Genomic DNA, 19283 nt, shown 5'->3' on the forward strand with positions numbered 1-19283 from the left:
TCATCTTTTGATGATCCAGGTCTCACTGGTATAGAAAAATGGTACCCTGAGAAGCCTCATACGAAAGAGAATTTTGTGGGCAATGAGGCCATATAAACCCGTGAAATGGCTATCAGAGAGAGGACAGTTTTAAGAAAAGACGAGACACAACAAAGCTGAAAGCTTACAGCAGTGCTCTTAGCTGATGTCCATCAGAGAGACAAGAGTGAGGACACGATGGTCCTTTCTTTCCTCCTAAGGCCTGGGGCCTCTGTTCTGAATGGTGAGTCAGGGGCAGAGCAGGGGTCTGATGGTGCCAGGGTCAGCTTCCTCGCCCTCCTGGGATGGCACAGTGCCCTTCCCACAGTCATCAGAGGAGAGGAGGGCCTGCACCATGCCAGAGAGGCTCTGTTGAAGTATCTCAGAACTGGACTTTCCAGTCACAAAGCTTATAGAGGAGAGGGCAAATGACACTGCAGGTGTTTGCTCTGCATCTCATTCAACAAGGAGCCCTCAGGGGAGCTCCTTCCCACACCCCACAGGCTTGGCACTTCTGTTGCTGCTTGTAAACTTATGAAGGACAGCGACAACAGTCCATAGAATTTTAATTTTAAATTCATAATTTAGTCCAACCCCTTTATTCATTTATGTGTTTGGAAATAATTTTAAGCTTACAGGATAATTTCAAGTATATCACAGAGAACTCTTACATATTGCCTTTACCCAGATTTACCAGTTAACATTTCCCCCATTTGCTTTGTCATTTTTTCCTCTCTCTCTGTTTCTCTTTCTCTTTCTCTCTCAACACACACACACACACGTGCTCACACATGTGGGTGTGTATATATATATATATACATATATATATATGTATACATATTTTTTCTGAACCAGTTGAAAGTTGAAACCATCACGTCCTTTTAATCCTAAATAGTTCAGTGTGTATTTCCTAAGGACAAGGACATTTTTCTACAGAATCACAGTATAGTTATCAATTTCAGGAAAGGTAGCAATCTACCATCCATGTTTCAGTTTTGTCAGTTGATCCGATAGTGCCTTTCATTGCTTTTTTCCCTCACTATTGGATTTGGCCCAGGATCACATTCTGCATTCAGTTGTCACCTGCCGGGAATAGTCCTTACCCCTTCTTGCCTTTCGTGTCATAGATATTGTTGAAGCGTTGCAACCCTGTTTGTTTTTCACGTGAGAAGTTAAGATAGTTCCAGGATCGCACAGCTAGTTATGAAAGAATCAAGATTAGAAACAGAACATTTGAAACACAAAAGAGATATGTTTCCAGTTAAGTTACTAAATTTGATAATTAAGAGCAGGCATCATTGCCTTACCTAAGTATTATTAAGTTTTCTTCAACTACTTGGTCACTTCGAAATATAAGCCATCTCTAGAATGTTAGGTGAGCAATTACGCACCTGTAGAACCAGTATTTGTTATCCTGAAAAGGCTTAATGCTCACACCTACAATTAGCAAGAAAAAAAGACTTTTAACTTTCATTAGAAAAATTACTTTTGGCGGCTGCCTTATCCAGCCCAGCAAAACCAACTACTATTTATACCAACAATGTGATTTTTTTCAAACCATGTAAACTTTGGTGATTGAGTAAAGAGTAAAAATGGGGGAAAAAACCCAAAACAGGAAAAAGGCCAAGCTTTGCAATCTACAGGCACCATGGTAGTGCATCCGTTTGTACAGGTTAAAGGCCAGCGTACAGAGCAGAATTGAGGAGTATTCTCTGTGAAAAGGGAGATTCCACAGGACCCACAAGGTAAATGTGCAAGTGTTTGTGGGTTCACTCGTGTGTCTGCACACTTGATACACAAAATTGAGAAAGGCAGATTTGTTTTTTTTCCTTCCCATTCTCCTTTTAGCAAAGGACCAGAAGAAATCAAGGCTGAGAGATTGGACGATCTTTTAGTGAGGGCAGTGAGACCCATAGAAAGAGGCCCTGAAAATGCAACTGAAGCCCCATAACTGCTGTCCTCCCTTCTGAACTCCTCTTCACTTCTTGGGCCTCCTGTCCCCTCTGTCCTCCCACAGCACAGGGTCCCCACTCCTCCTTAGCCGGCTCCTCCCCTCCAAAGCGGCCTCCTCCTTCTCCCTGATATGCAGAAAATCCAGCTATTTCAGCGGCACCCTCCCTGGGTGTTGCCCTCCCTGTATTATTAACGAAGCCCTCTGCAGTAGGAAAGGGGGTGGTGGTGGAAGGCCATCTCGTCATAATGATGGTAATAGTAATGTTATAACTACCATTTCTGAGTGCTTACTATATGCTAAGCTCTTCCCATTTGTCAACTCATTTAATTCTCATAACAACCTGACAAGGTGAGACCTGTTTTATTACAGAAGAAATTGAAGCCCAGAGAAGCTACGTAACTTGCTGCAGACCCCAGGGAAGCCATGATCCAAATCTAGCGGGCTCCAGCGCCCATGCCATTGACCTCTCCTCTCTGCAGTGGCTTGGCTGTCTCTGAAGGCATTTGTGTTTAATGGCAGTCTCTTCTGTTTCTAGGACTCTGCAGTTTGCAAATCTGGCTGTGTGTTTCTCTGGAGCCGCTCATTCAGAGATGTGGGGTTAGTTCTACCCAAGGAATGGGAGGTTGTGCAGGTTACTAGGCAAAAAAATAGCAGCCTTAGCCCTGGAGCTCAGCTCTGATGATTCTAGGCCAGGTGTATCACTCTTCTTTCTAAAACTGGCGAAGCTTCCCAAAGCTCTTACTACGAAGGCCACACCCTTGACCTTGACTTTCAAGTCCAACAGGAAATGGCTGCATTCACCAATCCAGCTTTATCTTCACCCCACCCCCACCCCCTGCCACTCCTCTCCCTGAAGCCACACTGGTCTTCTTTTAGCCCTTGAATTTTCCATGATGCCTCCACCTGAGAGTTTTGTATGTGTCCTTTACTCTGACTGGAATCCTCTTTTCTGTGTCTTCCCTTCAACTAGAGGGAAGAGGGAAATCGCCATTCAGTCAGAACCCTGCAATATGCTCCCTGTCCTTTTCTTTCTTTGCATGGACCACAGTGAGTTTAATTATATGTTTAAGTAATTATTCACATTCTCTGATAGAATGCATGAAGGAGATATTTTTTAGTAGATTCCTTTGTTAGTTTTGACACTGACAAATTCCCAGTAGGAGACCTTGTATGGGACCAGGCCCTGGAACAGGTGATGGGAGGATACAGAGATGAAGGCATCATGGCTGCTGCCTTTGGAAAGCTTGCTAGCTAATGAGGAGTCAACTAATATAAGAGCTTTTACTGCAAGGCAGGGTGAATCAGCCAAATGCTCTAAAGAAGCTGGTATCAGGGGAGCCCAGAGAAAAGTTATAAATTCAGAGGTGATCAGAATAGCACAGAGATTTTGGTATGGAGAGGGCCATGCTTTGATAGGTGAAAAGAATTTCAATTGAAAAGGGGAAAGGCATTATAGGCTAAGTGAGTCCAGAATAAGGCACACAATTGCTTAAGGACCCAGCAAATCAGAATAGCAAATTGGCTTTATATATATTATTTCCTGTAATCCCTGTGGATGCAGGCACCAAAATGTAAGCCCTTCTAGTTCAGGAATTTCAGTCTGTTTTATTCATTGCTGTATTTCTGGCTCCCACAAAGTTCCTGGTAGCACTTTGGTGCTTAATAAATATTTATTGAATGCATAAGGTAGCTACTCATTGCTTCCATTTTACAATTGAGAATATGCACAAATAAGTGACTCAAGATTACATAGAGCCAAGATTTTAAGAAAATATGGAAAAATATATTTTAAAATGTTGGGGGTGAGAAAAACCTTTTAAAGCCTAATATGGAGGAAACAATTGTTTCATATAAAGGAAACAATTGATAACTTTTGTTACAAAAATCTTTTAAAAATTGATTTGTCAAGAAAAATTATAAACAAAGTTGTAAGAATCAAAACCATGTGATGTTATTTAACATGATTAAAAAGTAATGTTATAGGAACTGAGGTGGCGTGTGCGGCGCTTCTACGCACAGCCCGGTGAGCTGAGGTGTTGGTGTAGTCGTTTCGCGTCAGGTGCCGGGTGTGACACCCCGTCATGCAGCACCCTGTGAGCCAGTGAAACTAAGCACAGAGGAAAAGGAAACAAAAAGACACCTAGAGTCTGTGAAGTGCACTCTGAAGAGAACACGGCATGCAGACCCAGTTCTTCCTTCTTCTAGACGCATCATCTGTCCAGCTTCCTTGGACAACTGAGCAGAGGGACATACCTGGCTTGCCTACTAGAGATTTCACAGCAGAGCAAAATTCACCTTTTTTCAATAGCCGTGTGGATGAAAAGCTTTTGGTGCTCCAGCCAGGAGGCAGGGCTCTGCCTCTGAGGTAGGAGAGCCAACTTCAGGACACTGATCAACAAGAGACCTCCCAGCTCCACATAATATCAAACGGCGAAAATCTCCCAGAGACCTCCATCTTAACACCAGCACCCAGCTTCACTCAACGACCAGCAAGCCACAGTGCTGGAAAACCTATGCCAAACAACTAGCAAAACAGGAACACAACCCCACCCATTAGCAGAGAGGCTGCCTAAAATCATAATAAGGCCACAGACACCCCCAAACACACCACCAGACGTGAACCTGCCCACTAGAGAGACAAGATCCAGCCTCATCCACCACAACACAGGCACTAGTCCCCTCCACCAGGAAGCCTACACAACCCACTGAACCAACCTTAGCCACTGGAGACAAACATCAAAAACAGGAGGAACTACGAACCTGCAGCCTGCAAAAAGGAGACCCCAAACACAGTAAGATAAGCAAAATGAGAAGACAGAAAAACACACAGCAGATAAAGGAGCAAGATAAAAATGCACCAGACCTAACAAATGAAGAGGAAATAGGCAGTCTACCTGAAAGAGAATTCAGAATAATGATAGTAAGGTTGATCCGAAATCTTGGAGATAGAATGGACAATAGATTGGACAAAATGCAAGAATCAGTTAACAAGGACCTAGAAGAACTAAAGATGAAACAAGCAATGATGAACAACACAATAAATGAAATTAAAAGTACTCTAGATGGGATCAATAGCAGAATAACTGAGGCAGAAGAACGGATAAGTGACCTGGAAGATAAAATAGTGGAAATAACTACTGCAGAGCAGAATAAAGAAAAAAGAATGAAAAGAACTGAGGACAGTCTCAGAGACCTCTGGGACAACATTAAACGCACCAACATTCGAATTATAGGGGTTCCAGAAGAAGAAGAGAAAAAGAAAGGGACTGAGAAAATATTTGAAGAGATTATAGTTGAAAACTTCCCTAACATGGGAAAGGAAATAGTTAATCAAGTCCAGGAAGCACAGAGAGTCCCATACAAGATAAATACAAGGAGAAATACGCCAAGACACATATTAATCAAACTGTCAAAAATTAAATACAAAGAAAGCATATTAAAAGCAGCAAGGGAAAAACAACAAATAACACATAAGGGAATCCCCATAAGGTTAACAGCTGATCTCTCAGCAGAAACCCTACAAGCCAGAAGGGAGTGGCAGGACATACTGAAAGTGATGAAGGAGAAAAACCTGCAGCCAAGACTACTCTACCCAGCAAGGATCTCATTCAGATTTGATGGAGAAATTAAAACCTTTACAGACAAGCAAAAGCTGAGAGAGTTCAGCACCACCAAACCAGCTTTACAACAAATGCTAAAGGATCTTTTCTAGGCAGGAAACACAAGAGAAGGAAAAGACCTATAATAACGAACCCAAAACAATTTAGAAAATGGGAATAGGAACATACATATCGATAATTACCTTAAATGTAAATGGACTAAATGCTCCCACAAAAAGACACAGATTAGCTGAATGGATACAAAAACAAGACCCTTATATATGCTGTCTACAAGAGACCCACTTCAGACCTAGAGACACATACAGACTGAAAGTAAGGGGATGGAAAAAGATATTCCATGCAAATGGAAGCCAAAAGAAAGCTGGAGTAGCAATTCTCATATCAGACAAAATAGACTTTAAAATAAGGACTATTAAAAGAGACAAAGAAGGACACTACATAATGATCAAGGGATCGATCCAAGAAGAAGATATAACAATTGTAAATATTTATGCACCCAACATAGGAGCACCTCAATACATAAGGCAAATACTAACAGCCATAAAAGGGGAAATCGACAGTAACACATTCATAGTAGGGGACTTAAACACCCCACTTTCACCCATGGACAGATCATCCAAAATGAAAATAAATAAGGAAACACAAGCTTTAAATGATACATTAAACAAGATGGACTTAATTGATATTTATAGGACACTCCATCCAAAAACAACAGAATACACATTTTTCTCAAGTGCTCATGGAACATTCTCCAGGATAGATCATATCTTAGGTCACAAATCAAGCCTTGGTAAATTTAAGAAAATTGAAATTGTATCAAGTATCTTTTCTGACCACAACGCCATGAGACCAGATATCAATTACAGGAAAAGATCTGTAAAAAATACAAACACATGGAGGCTAAACAATACACTACTTAATAATGAAGTGATCACTGAAGAAATCAAAGAGGAAATCAAAAAATACCTAGAAACAAATGACAATGGAGACACAACGACCCAAAACCTGTGGGATGCAGCAAAAGCAGTTCTAAGGGGGAAGTTTATAGCAATACAAGCCCACCTTAAGAAGCAGGAAACATCTCGAATAAACAACCTAACCTTGCACCTCAAGCAATTAGAGAAAGAAGAACAAAAAAACCCCAAAGCTAGCAGAAGGAAAGAAATCATAAAAATCAGATCAGAAATAAATGAAAAAGAAATGAAGGAAACAATAGCAAAGATCAATAAAACTAAAAGCTGGTTCTTTGAGAAGATAAACAAAATAGATAAACCACTAGCCAGACTCATCAAGAAAAAAAGGGAGAAGACTCAAATCAATAGAATTAGAAATGAAAAAGGAGAGGTAACAACTGACACTGCAGAGATAAAAGAGATCATGAGAGATTACTGCAAGCAACTCTATGCCAATAAAATGGACAATCTGGAAGAAATGGACAAATTCTTAGAAATGCACAACCTGCCAAGACTGAATCAGGAAGAAATAGAAAATATGAACAGACCAATCACAAGCACTGAAATTGAAACTGTGATTAAAAACCTTCCAACAAAGAAAAGCCCAGGACCAGATGGCTTTACAGGCGAATTCTATCAAACATTTAGAGAAGAGCTAACACCTATCCTTCTCAAACTCTTCCAAAATATAGCAGAGGGAGGACCACTCCCAAACTCCTTCTACGAGGCCACCATCACCTTGATACCAAAACCAGACAAGGATGTCACAAAGAAAGAAAACTACAGGCCAATATCACTGATGAACATAGATGCAAAAATCCTCAACAAAATACTAGCAAACAGAATCCAACAGCACATTAAAAGGATCATACACCATGATCAAGTGGGGTTTATTCCAGGAATGCAAGGATTCTTCAATATACACAAATCTATCAATGTGATAAATCATATTAACAAATTGAAGGAGAAAAACCATATGATCATCTCAATAGATGCAGAGAAAGCTTTTGACAAAATTCAACACCCATTTATGATAAAAACCCTGCAGAAAGTAGGCATAGAGGGAACTTTCCTCAACATAATAAAGGCCATACATGACAAGCCCACAGCAAACATCATCCTCAATGGTGAAAAACTGAAAGCATTTCCACTAAGATCAGGAACAAGACAAGGTTGCCCACTCTCACCACTATTATTCAACATTGTTTTGGAAGTTTTAGCCACAGCAATCAGAGAAGAAAAGGAAATAAAAGGTATCCAAATCGGAAAAGAAGAAGTAAAGCTGTCACTGTTTGCAGATGACATGATCCTATACATAGAGAACCCTAAAGATGCTACCAGAAAACTACTAGAGCTAATCAATGAATTTGGTAAAGTGGCAGGATACAAAATTAATGCACAGAAATCTCTGGCATTCCTATATACTAATGATGAAAAATCTGAAAGTGAAATCAAGAAAACACTCCCATTTACCATTGCAACAAAAAGAATAAAATATCTAGGAATAAACCTACCTAAGGAGACAAAAGACCTGTATGCAGAAAATTATAAGACACTGATGAAAGAAATTAAAGATGATACAAATAGATGGAGAGATATACCATGTTCTTGGATTGGAAGAATCAACATTGTGAAAATGACTCTACTACCCAAAGCAATCTATAGATTCAATGCAATCCCTATCAAACTACCACTGGCATTTTTCACAGAACTAGAACAAAAAATTTCACAATTTGTATGGAAACACAAAAGACCCAGAATAGCCAAAGCAATCTTGAGAACGAAAGAAGGAACTGGAGGAATCAGGCTCCCTGACTTCAGACTATACTACAAAGCTACAGTTATCAAGACGGTATGGTACTGGCACAAAAACAGAAAGATAGATCAATGGAACAGGATAGAAAGCCCAGAGATAAACCCATGCACATATGGACACCTTATCTTTGATAAAGGTGGCAGTAATGTACAATGGAGAAAGGACAGCCTCTTCAATAAGTGGTGCTGGGAAAACTGGACAGGTACATGTAAAAGTATGAGATTAGATCACTCCCTAACACCATACACAAAAATAAGCTCAAAATGGATTAAAGACCTAAATGTAAGGCCAGAAACTATCAAACTCTTAGAGGAAAACATAGGCAGAACACTCTATGACATAAATCACAGCAAGATCCTTTCTGACCCACCTCCTAGAGTAATGGAAATAAAAACAAAAATAAACAAATGGGACCTAATGAAACTTCAAAGCTTTTGCACAGCAAAGGAAACCATAAACAGGACCAAAAGACAACCCTCAGAATGGGAGAAAACATTTGCAAATGAAGCAACCGACAAAGGATTAATCTCCAAAATTTACAAGCAGCTCATGCAGCTAAATAACAAGAAAACAAACAACCCAATCCAAAAATGGGCAGAAGACCTAAATAGACATTTCTCCAAAGAAGATATACAGACTGCCAACAAACACATGAAAGAATGCTCAACATCATTAATCATTAGAGAAATGCAAATCAAAACTACAATGAGATATCATCTCACACCAGTCAGAATGGCCATCATCAAAAAATCTAGAAACAATAAATGCTGGAGAGGGTGTGGAGAAAAGGGAACACTCTTGCACTGCTGGTCGGAATGTGAATTGGTTCAGCCACTATGGAGAACAGTATGGAGGTTCCTTAAAAAACTACAAATAGAACTACCATATGACCCAGCAATCCCACTACTGGGCATATACCCTGAGAAAACCAAAATTCAAAAAGAGTCATGTACCAAAATGTTCATTGCAGCTCTATTTACAATAGCCCGGAGATGGAAACAACCTAAGTGCCCGTCATCGGATGAATGGATAAAGAAGATGTGGCACATATATACAATGGAATATTACTCAGCCATAAAAAGAAACGAAATTGAGCTATTTGTAATGAGGTGGATAGACCTAGAGTCTGTCATACAGAGTGAAGTAAGTCAGAAAGAAAAAGACAAATACCGTATGCTAACGCATATATATGGAATTTAAGAAAAAAAATGTCATGAAGAACCTAGGCGTAAAGCAGGAATAAAGACGCAGACCTCCTAGAGAACGGACTTGAGGTTATGGGGAGGGGGAAGGGTGAGCTGTGACAGGGCGAGAGAGAGTCATGGGCATATACACACTAACAAACGTAGTAAGGTAGATAGCTAGTGGGAAGCAGCCGCATGGCACAGGGATATTGGCTCGGTGCTTTGTGACAGCCTGGAGGGGTGGGATAGGGAGGGTGGGAGGGAGGGAGACGCAACAGGGAAGACATATGGGAACATATGTTTATGTATGACTGATTCACTTTGTTATAAAGCAGAAACTAACACACCATTGTAAAGCAATTATACCCCAATAAAGATGTTAAAAAAAAAAAAAGTAATGTTATAATCCTTAACATATAAAGAGTACTTAAGAGTCAACAGAAAAAGTAAATACCCCAAAAGAAAAATGGACAAATAGAAACCATGAAGAAGCAGTTCATAAAAGCACAAATCACAATAATTTTAAAAACTCATATATATATCTTCACAAGAAATAAAAATGTAAATATATAAATAGTGTGATATTGTTTTACGTAGCAGCTGACAAAGTACAATGTTGGTCAAGATCCAAGGAAGCAGATACTCTCATACACTGGGTGCAAGACTATGAATTGGCACAGTCTTGCTGGAAAGCATCTAGCAATACACTCCAAAATGTAAATTGAGTATACTCTTTGATTCAGGATTTTAGCAATTCTAAGGAAATATCAAACAATTTTATCAAAATGTCTTTACAAGTAATATTCTGACAGTGTTCTTTATTTTTTTTCACTGTTGTCAATTTAATTAATACTTTTGACTACACAACCTCCAAAAGAGTAGTTCTCAATTTAACCAAAGCACTTTCCATGATGCCAAAAATTAACGTTTGGTTGCCATCACTCTTGCAACAAAAGTACTTGGACAACTGCCAAATGCAGAGCACTCAGGTGGGTACCTCAGGATTACACAGATGCAGTCAAGAGCTCAAAGAAGCCTTCAGGAAAACTTGTTAATTCTTTGATTTTCCTCAGCAACTTCTCCCCTCTTATTTTCTTTAGCAAATATCCAGAACCACCAGTAGTCTCTGTAAATATACTCTTCAACTATTCAACTATTCAACTCCTCACCCTCAGCAAGGGTTGCCTTTAATCAAGCAATTGGCTGGAGTGGAATTCTAACCCAATGCTTTCAGCACCATCTTGACTCCCTTTTTTTAAAAAATAAATTTATTTTTGGCTGCGTTGGGCCCTCATTGCTATGCACGGGCTTCCTCTAGTTGTGGCAAGCGGGGGCTACTCTTCATTGCAGTGCGTGGATTTCTCATTGCGGTGGCTTCTCTTGTTGCGGAGCATGGGCTCTAGGCATGAGGCTTCGGTAGTTGTAGCACATGGGCTCAGTAGTTGTGGCTCATGGGCTCTAGAGCACAGGCTCAGTAGTTGTGGCGCACGGGCTTACCTGCTCCGCAGCATGTGGGATCTTCTTGGACCAGGGCTCGAACCTGTGTTCCCTGCACTGGCAGGTGGATTCTTAACCACTGCGCCACCAGAGAAGTCGCCTATATTATTTTAAGTAGTGTCAGTCCCTACTCTGTGTCAATCTACTAGGTTAACACTACCACCTCCCAAAGTCCTTCAATCCATTAGGTCCTTTCAAAGTCCTGCTAGTGTTAGAAGGTCTCCTGCAGAGGTGGGGGCTGGCTGTGGCTCACCGTGGGGTCAAGGACACTGGCAGCAGAAGCTCTGGGAAGCATTCCGCGGTGTGAGCTCTCCCAGAGTCCACCATCAGCCCCACCAAAGAGCCAGGCAGCCTCCAGTGCTGGGTTGCCTCAGGCCAAACAACCAACAGGGAGGGAACCCAGCCCCACCCATCAGCAGACAAGTGGATTCAGTGTTCTTTATAATACAGTGAAAATTTGGAAACAACTTAAATGTCTATCAATAAGGGATTAGCTAAATAAGTTATAAGATCTATAAGTGGATTTCTACACAGCTATTACATAGGATGGTATATAGTATGGGTTGGCAAACTGGCTCACGGGCCAAATCCAGTTCACTGACTGTTTTTGTTAATAAAGTTTTACTGGCACACAGCCGCACTCATTTACTGATATATTGTCTATAGCTAGTTTCACACTACAATGGTCACTTGAACCTTTGCAACCGAAACCAAATGACCCAGAGGCCTGAAATATTTACTGTCTGTCCCTATACAAAAATGTTTGCTGACCCCTGATTTATAAATATGTTCATTGTCATGGAAAGCTCTCTGTAACATATTATTGAGTGATAAAAGCAGGGTAAAAAATCACAACCATAGTGTGATCCCTGTTATATGAAATCATGTGGTAATGGGGAAGGGGGAAAAACACCTTAAATAATATATTTTTAGGAAAGATGTCTTAAATTATGTTCACCAGACATAATATATACTGGGTTATCTGTGAGTTGTGAGATTTTAATTTAATTTTTACTTAACCTCTTTATATTTTTCTGTAATTCCTAAGTTTCTAAAAAAATTTACATAAGTAAAACAGATAAATGGCTATTATTTTTGTTATATTGAGTTCAGAGTTCATATTATTTCTTTTAAAAAAATTAATTAACTAATTTATTTATTTTGGGCTGCATTGGGTCTTTGTTGCTGCATGCAGGCTTCCTCTAGTTGCGACAAGCGGAGGCAACTCTTCATTGCAGTGCGCGGGCTTCTCATTGTGGAGGCTTCTCTTGTGGAGCACGGGCTCTAGGCACGCGGGCTTCAGTAGTTGTGGCACACAAGCTCAGTAGTTGTGGCTTGTAGGCTCTAGAGCCCAGGCCCAGCAGTTGTAGTGCACGGGTTTAGCTGCTCCGCGGCCTGTGGGATCTTCCTGGACCAGGGCTTGAACCCGTGTCACCTGCATTGGCAGGCAGATTCTTAACCACTGTGGCACCAGGGAAGTCCCATATTATTGCTTTTTGAATAAAGGTCTTAAACTAATAACTCACAAAGAAAGGAAATAGAGCTACTAAGCAGACTGTCAAAGGGAACTGTCAAAGGTTGCAAAAAATGCAAGTTGAAATTGTTTTGGAGGGAGGATGGGGCAGCCTGCAGGGGCAGCAGCTCCTGCCTTCTCTGCAGCTCGGTAGCCAGGGGTGGAAGGAAGCCTCAGGTGAAACCCCAAGTCAGACCCCACACTGCATCCCACTGTCTCATCTCTCCCCCCTTGTTTTTCTTTTACCATTTGGTTTGTGGTTCTATCTGTTCGTGTTTTTTTTTTCCTTCTTTTCTTCTGAGCTGTGTGGCTGGCAGGGTCTTGGTGCTGCGGCCAGGTGTCAGGCCTGAGCCTCCAAGGTGGGAGAGCCTAGTCCAGGACATTGGACCACCAGAGACCTCCTGGCCCCATGTAATATCAATCAGTGAGAGCTCTCTGAGAGATCTCCATCTCGACACTTAAGACCCAGCTCCACCCAACGGCCAGCAAGCTCCAGGGCTGGACAACCCATGCCAAACAACTAGCAAGACAGGAACACAACCCCACCCAATAGCAGAGAGGTTGCCTAAAGTCATACTAAGTTCACAGACACCCCAAAACACACTGCCGGACGTGGCCCTGCCCACCAGAAGAACAAGATCCAGCCCCACTCACGAGAACACAGGCACAAGTCCCCTCCACTAAGAAGCCTACACAAGCCACTGAACCAACCTCACCCACTGGGGGAAGACACCAAAAACAACAGGAACTGTTAACCTGCAGCCTGTGAAAAGGAGACCCCAAACACAGTAAGTTAAACAAAATGAGAAGACACAGAAATATGCAGCAGCTTAAGGAGCAAGGTAAAAACCCACCAGACCAAACAAATGAAGAGGAAATAGGCAGTCTACCTGAAAAAGAATTCAGAATAATGATAGTAAAGATGATACAAAATCTTGGAAATAGAATAGAGAAAATACAAGAAACATTTAAAAAGGACCTAGAAGGGCTAAAGAGCAAACAGGTAATGATGAACAAAACAATAAATGAAATTAAAAATTCTCTAGAAGGAATCAATAGCAGAATAACTGAAGCAGAAGAATGGATAAGTGACCTGGAAGATAAAATAGTGGAAATAACTGCTGCAGAGCAGAGTAAAGAAAAAAGAATGAAAAGAATTAAGGACAGTCTCAGATACCTCTGGGACAACATTAAGCACACCAACATTTGAATTATAGGGGTCCCAGAAGAAGAAGAGAAAAAGAAAAGGTCTGAGAAAATATTTGAAGAGATTATAGTTGAAAACTTCCCTAACATGGGAAAGGAAATAGTCAAGTGTAGGAAGCACAGAGAGCCCCATACAGGATGAATGCAAGGAGAAACACACCAAGACACATATTAATCAAACTATCAAAAATTAAATACAAAGAAAAAATATTAAAAGCAGCAAGGGAAAAGCAACAAATAACATATAAGGGAATCCCCATAAGGTTAACAGCTGATCTTTCAGCAGAAACTCTGCAAGCCAGAAGGAAGTGGCAGGACATTTTTAAAGTGATGAAAGGGAAAAACCTACAACCAGGATTACTCAGCAAGGACCTAAATGTAAGACCAGACACTATAAAACTCTTAGAGGAAAACATAGGCAGAACACTCTATGACATAATTCACAGGAAGATCTTTTTTGACCCACCTCCTAGAGAAATGGAAATAAAAACGAAAGTAAACAAATGGGACCTAATGAAACTTAAAACCTTTTGCACAACAAAGGAAACCATAAATAAGACAAAAGGCAACCCTCAGAATGGGAGAAAATATTTGCAAATGAAGCAACTGACAAAAGGTTAATCTCCAAAATTTACAAGCAGCTCATGCAGCTCAATATTAAAAAACAAACAACCCAATCCAAAAATAGAATACCTAAACAGACATTTCTCCAAAGAAGATATAAGATGGCCAAAAAACACATGAAAGGATGCCCAGCCTCACTAATTAGTAGAGAAATGCAAATCAGACCTACAGTGAGGTATCACTTCACACCAGTCAGAATGGCCATTATCAAAAATTCTACAAACAATAAATGCTGGAGAGGATGTAGAGAAAAGGGAACCCTCTTGCACTGTTGGTAGGAATGTAAACTGATACAGCCACTATGGAGAACAGTATGGAGGTTCCTTAAGAAACTAAAAATAGAACTACCATATGACTTAGCAATCCCACTACTGGGCATATACCCTGAGAAAACCATAATTCAAAAAGAGACCTGTAACACAATGTTCATTGCAGCACTGTTTGCAATAGCCAGGACATGGAAGCAACCTAAGTGTCCATCAACAGATGAATGGATAAAGAAGATGTGGCACATATATACAAGAAATGAAATTGAGTTATTTGTAGGGAGGTGGATGGACTTAGAGTCTGTCATACAGAGTGAAGTAAGTCAGAAAGAGAAAAACAAATACTGTAAGCTAACACATATATATGGAATCTAAAAAAAAATGGTTCTGATGAGCCTAGGGGCAGGATAGGAATAAAGACGCAAATGTAGAGAATAGACTTGAGGACACAGGGAGGGGGAAGGGTAAGCTGGGATGAAGTGAGAGAGTAGCACTGACATATATATACTACCAAATGTAAAATAGATAGCTAGTGAGAAGCAGCTGCATAGCACAGGGAGGTCAGCTCAGTGCTTTGTGACCACCTAGAGGGGTGGGATAGGGAGGGTGGGAGGGAGACGCAAGAGGGAGGGGATATGGGGATATATGTGTATGTATAGCTGATTCACTTTGTTATAAAGCAGAAACTAACACACCATTGCAAATCAATTATACTCCAATAAAGATGTTAAAAAATTTTTTTATTTTTTAAATTAGCAAAGTTTAAACCCACTTAATACTGGTTAGGGGGGTTCAATAAAACTCTTCTTTCATAAATTGCTGGTCACCTTCCAAATTGTTATAATTTTGGAAACTAATCTGGTAAAGTCTTAATAGCTTTTAATATAGCCTTGAACTTCTATACTTTTAATGTATGCCTTGGAATAGTATTCTCACCTTTAGGAATATACACATCTAAAGAAATAAACTTTGATTTGGGAAAGACAATATACACCAAGTTTTTCAGGTAAAATGTTTTTGATTTAAAGTTAAATGGAATTGAACGTAAGATCCCACGCGTGATACTTTTACTACAGTGGCAAAGTCTCTACAGGACAATAGCAAGTGCTGCTCAAGATGAGCAGCCACTGGAGCTCTTGGACGTTGCTGGTAGGGATGCAAAACAGCCACTCTGGGAAATAGCTTTTCAGTTTCTTATAAAGTTAAACATATACTTTCAGTTTGATACCCAGCAATCCCAACCCTATGTATTTACCCTTGAGAAATGAAAACTTATGTGCACACAAAAACCTGTACATAAATATTTATAGAAGTTCTGTCCATAATTGTCAAAAACTGGAAATAATACAAATGTTCTGTAATGGGTACATCCACACAATGGAATGCAACTCAGTAATAAAAAAAAAAGGAGCGTGCTGTTGATACCCACAACTTGCATGAATCTCAAAGGCTCTATGCTGAGTGAAAGAAGGCAGTCTCAAATGCTGACACACTGTATGATTCCATTTGTATGGCCTTCTTGACAAGACAAAATTAAAGGGATGGAGAATAGATAAGGGGTTGCCGAGTGTTAGGCCTGGGGATGTGACTACAAAGGGACAGCACTGGTGTTTGGGGGATGATGGAACTGCTCTGTCTCCATATTGTGGTGGTAGTTACACAAATCTATGCACATATTATAATTCATAGAACTGCACACCCCAAAATAGTCAATTTTACTATTTGTTAATTTAAAATTAAAATATGTAGGAAAAAATAGAAGATTACACACAAAAATTACAGTATTATTTGTTTAAAATCATGATTTTATGGGCAACTTTCTTATTTTTCCAATTTTATATGAATAAATTATTTTTATAATTCGAATAATATACTTACAAACAAACCTATCCAGGAACTCTAAAATCCTAGCAGTGTATGCAGTTTGGGAAGACAACAGATAGCCTTCATACTGCAATTGTATCTGAAGGCACTGTGCATTCTGGTCATCGAGGGCAGTTCAAATTGTGTCCAGGAGTCTGTTTATGAAATTAATAAAGTATGTAATTCACTTTAGAAAGTGGAAGTAGAAGTAATAACAGAACTTTTGCTTCCTTAAAAAGTCTCTTTTATCCACAAAATTTACTCTTGTAGAATTCCTCACTCACTTTTTTTCCCTCATTCATTTTTGATGCCAAATAAATGAGATTGTGTCAAAAGGTAATAATAACCCCATATACACATTCATTATCTCGTGTTATCCAATCCTGAGAAGGTGAGTGGGGTTAGTGTACACTCATCTCTTTGCAGAGAGGAAGCCGAGGTAGAGAAACATTGGAGTGTAGGCAGCATGGCAATAAAAATTCCATTTGCTTTAACTTTTCTCCCAGGAGGCAGACTGTATTTTTTTGTGGCTTGCCAATAATGATATATAAGGTAATATTATCATATTGTTTTCTCTTGAGACTTTCCTGGACATCATTAGGAATGAAATAAGTGTTGTATGCCTTGAGAGATAAAGTATTTGTTTTCTCACTGAAAATTCACAAGTACTTTGACTGTAATGAAATACTCTCATCTGTTTGGTTTTTCAGGATTTTGTATTTCACGCTGATTCTGCCTCTGCAGTACCTTGAGCCTTTCTTTTCATGCATCTTCCTCAACCTACAGCTCATGGTCCTGCAAATTCTTAATCTTTACTGGGGTTACTTCATCCTGAAGATGCTCAAAAGATGTATATTCACGAAGGTAAGGGCTGTTCAAGTCTCATTGCTCTTAACAAATAGATTTCATTGCCAGATTGAAGGTGAGGCCCAGCTGGTGGAACATTCTACTTAATTTATAGTTAACCAGAATTTTTTTTTCTTGATTTGATCCGTCTTGATAAAAGTTTCTCCAAACTATAGATTTTTCATTAAGTAGATTTCTAAGGTGTTCTTAAGAAATTGCTTTTATTAGAGGACAAAGGTTTTTTTGAAAATTTCTGTCCAAAAATTGAATGCTGCTTCTTAAAGAATGTCCTAATAAGTCTAAATTTGCTCCAGTTTGGGGCAAGCTTTATGGTGTTGGTTGGGTACTGTTTCAGATCCTTGGTTTGTTTACCTTTGCTGAACATCCAATTTGCACATAATGCTCTCCCCCTGAGCTTTCTCTTCCTCTCTGAAACTTTGTCCATCATTTGCCTATACTTTTTTCTGAAAACATCTTCTTCCCTAAGAAATTAATAATACATTTTAGACAAAAGAAGGGGCTTTTCTGTTTGTTTTGTTTTGAATTCTAGTTTTTAATTTCAGAACAGGGGAGGAGAGGGCTTCAGAAATGAGTAAGACATAATCACTGCCTTTGGGGAAACAGCCCAGCATATAGTCGGGGAATATTCACCTACTCGCAACTTACATGTATTGTACAGAATGTCCGGTGCTGAAGAGAGGTCCCAGAAACTTGCTGAGAAAGACAAAAGAGAAATTAGGGGACCAGGGAAAGTTTCACTGAATAGATGGAATTTGACTGGAGTCTTTAAGGCATGTTAAAAAAAAAAATCAAATCACAGCTCCTTCCTTGCCTGGAAATCATACATCCAAGGGAATTTTAATTAAGAATCTTTCAAGGTAAAAAGTTACAGCTGGCTCACTTTTGGGTGTTACCTAATCCATGTATAACACAGCATTGTATCATGACCAGAATGAATGACTCATATGTAACAGGTATGCTGGTAATTTATCAGATAAGCTCATTTTTTGATCAACTCTCTGATTAATTCATTTTCCTACTTTAGCAATTGTGTCTCAAAGATCATTGAAGCGCTGACAAATGAAGTGGATGTGGCCATAATTGACCTCTAGATCTTCTAAATCTAGACAGAGGTATAGGAAATTGGGCTACATCTGCATTAATCTCAAGCCAAATCCTGAAAGTTATTTTACTTTTTTAAACTAAATTACTGACTTGAGTTTGTTTTCCTGAGAGTAGATTCTTTCCTTTAAAGCTGGAGTGCCCAAAAAAAAAAATTTTCATTGAATGGTTCTAGTTTATTAATGTTCTAAATAGTTTTTCTATGATCTCTGCAAAAGTTATTTTATCCCTAAGTGACAGATACAGTTCAAGTAACTGAGATAAACTTAAGAATTTGAGCAGTTAGACAATTTGTACATCCAGGGGTTGGACAGAAGGCAGGTCACTGAACTGAGCCTGCCTGACCTTTGGGTCCAGCCTTCCTGGAGCTCCTGTCCCCAGGCAGAAATGGTTCCCTTATTAACTGGTGAGTGACAGTAATTACAGGCTTGGAAGAGATCCAGGCAGAACAAAACTTGGAAACCAGAAAATACTCTTGTTTGGTTTCATCATGATTTTCATATTTCTGATCTCTAATGGGTTGTACCAAGCCTGATAAAAACCCAGTGGGTTGGGGAACTGTGGACAGGAATTCCTGATTTCTCATGCTGTACTTTGGAAAAGCTGTTTCCAATTGCAATTTGACAGCAGCAGTGGAGGCCCCCGCGGCCCTAATCCTTGCAGTCCGCATGACTTCAGCTGGCTTGCATGTGCGCTCTGTTTTCCACAGCAGTGGCAAATCTGGCTGTGAAATCAGCTTCTTCCTCCAAAGCCATAAAGCCGACTTTTAAAGAATGCTGTTTGAAGGCATAGTTGCATTGC

The 19283-nt window shown here is 39.8% G+C and overlaps 1 protein-coding gene across 1 annotated transcript in view; it reads left to right on the forward strand.

Annotated features, from left to right (window-relative positions):
• The window catches only part of CERS3 (ceramide synthase 3), a gene marked incomplete at both ends in the record, with an annotated part of 105039 nt that overhangs the window by 47443 nt on the left and 38313 nt on the right, over positions 1–19283 (forward strand). Inside the window, one exon of the mRNA XM_082842387.1 lies at positions 17225–17378. Coding sequence (XP_082698513.1) covers positions 17225–17378 — 154 coding nt within the window. The remainder of the gene's footprint in view (positions 1–17224; positions 17379–19283) is intronic.

Source organism: Leucopleurus acutus, assembly GCF_964270905.1.
Source record: "Leucopleurus acutus genome assembly, chromosome: 1".
Classification (NCBI taxonomy): domain Eukaryota; kingdom Metazoa; phylum Chordata; class Mammalia; order Artiodactyla; family Delphinidae; genus Leucopleurus; species Leucopleurus acutus.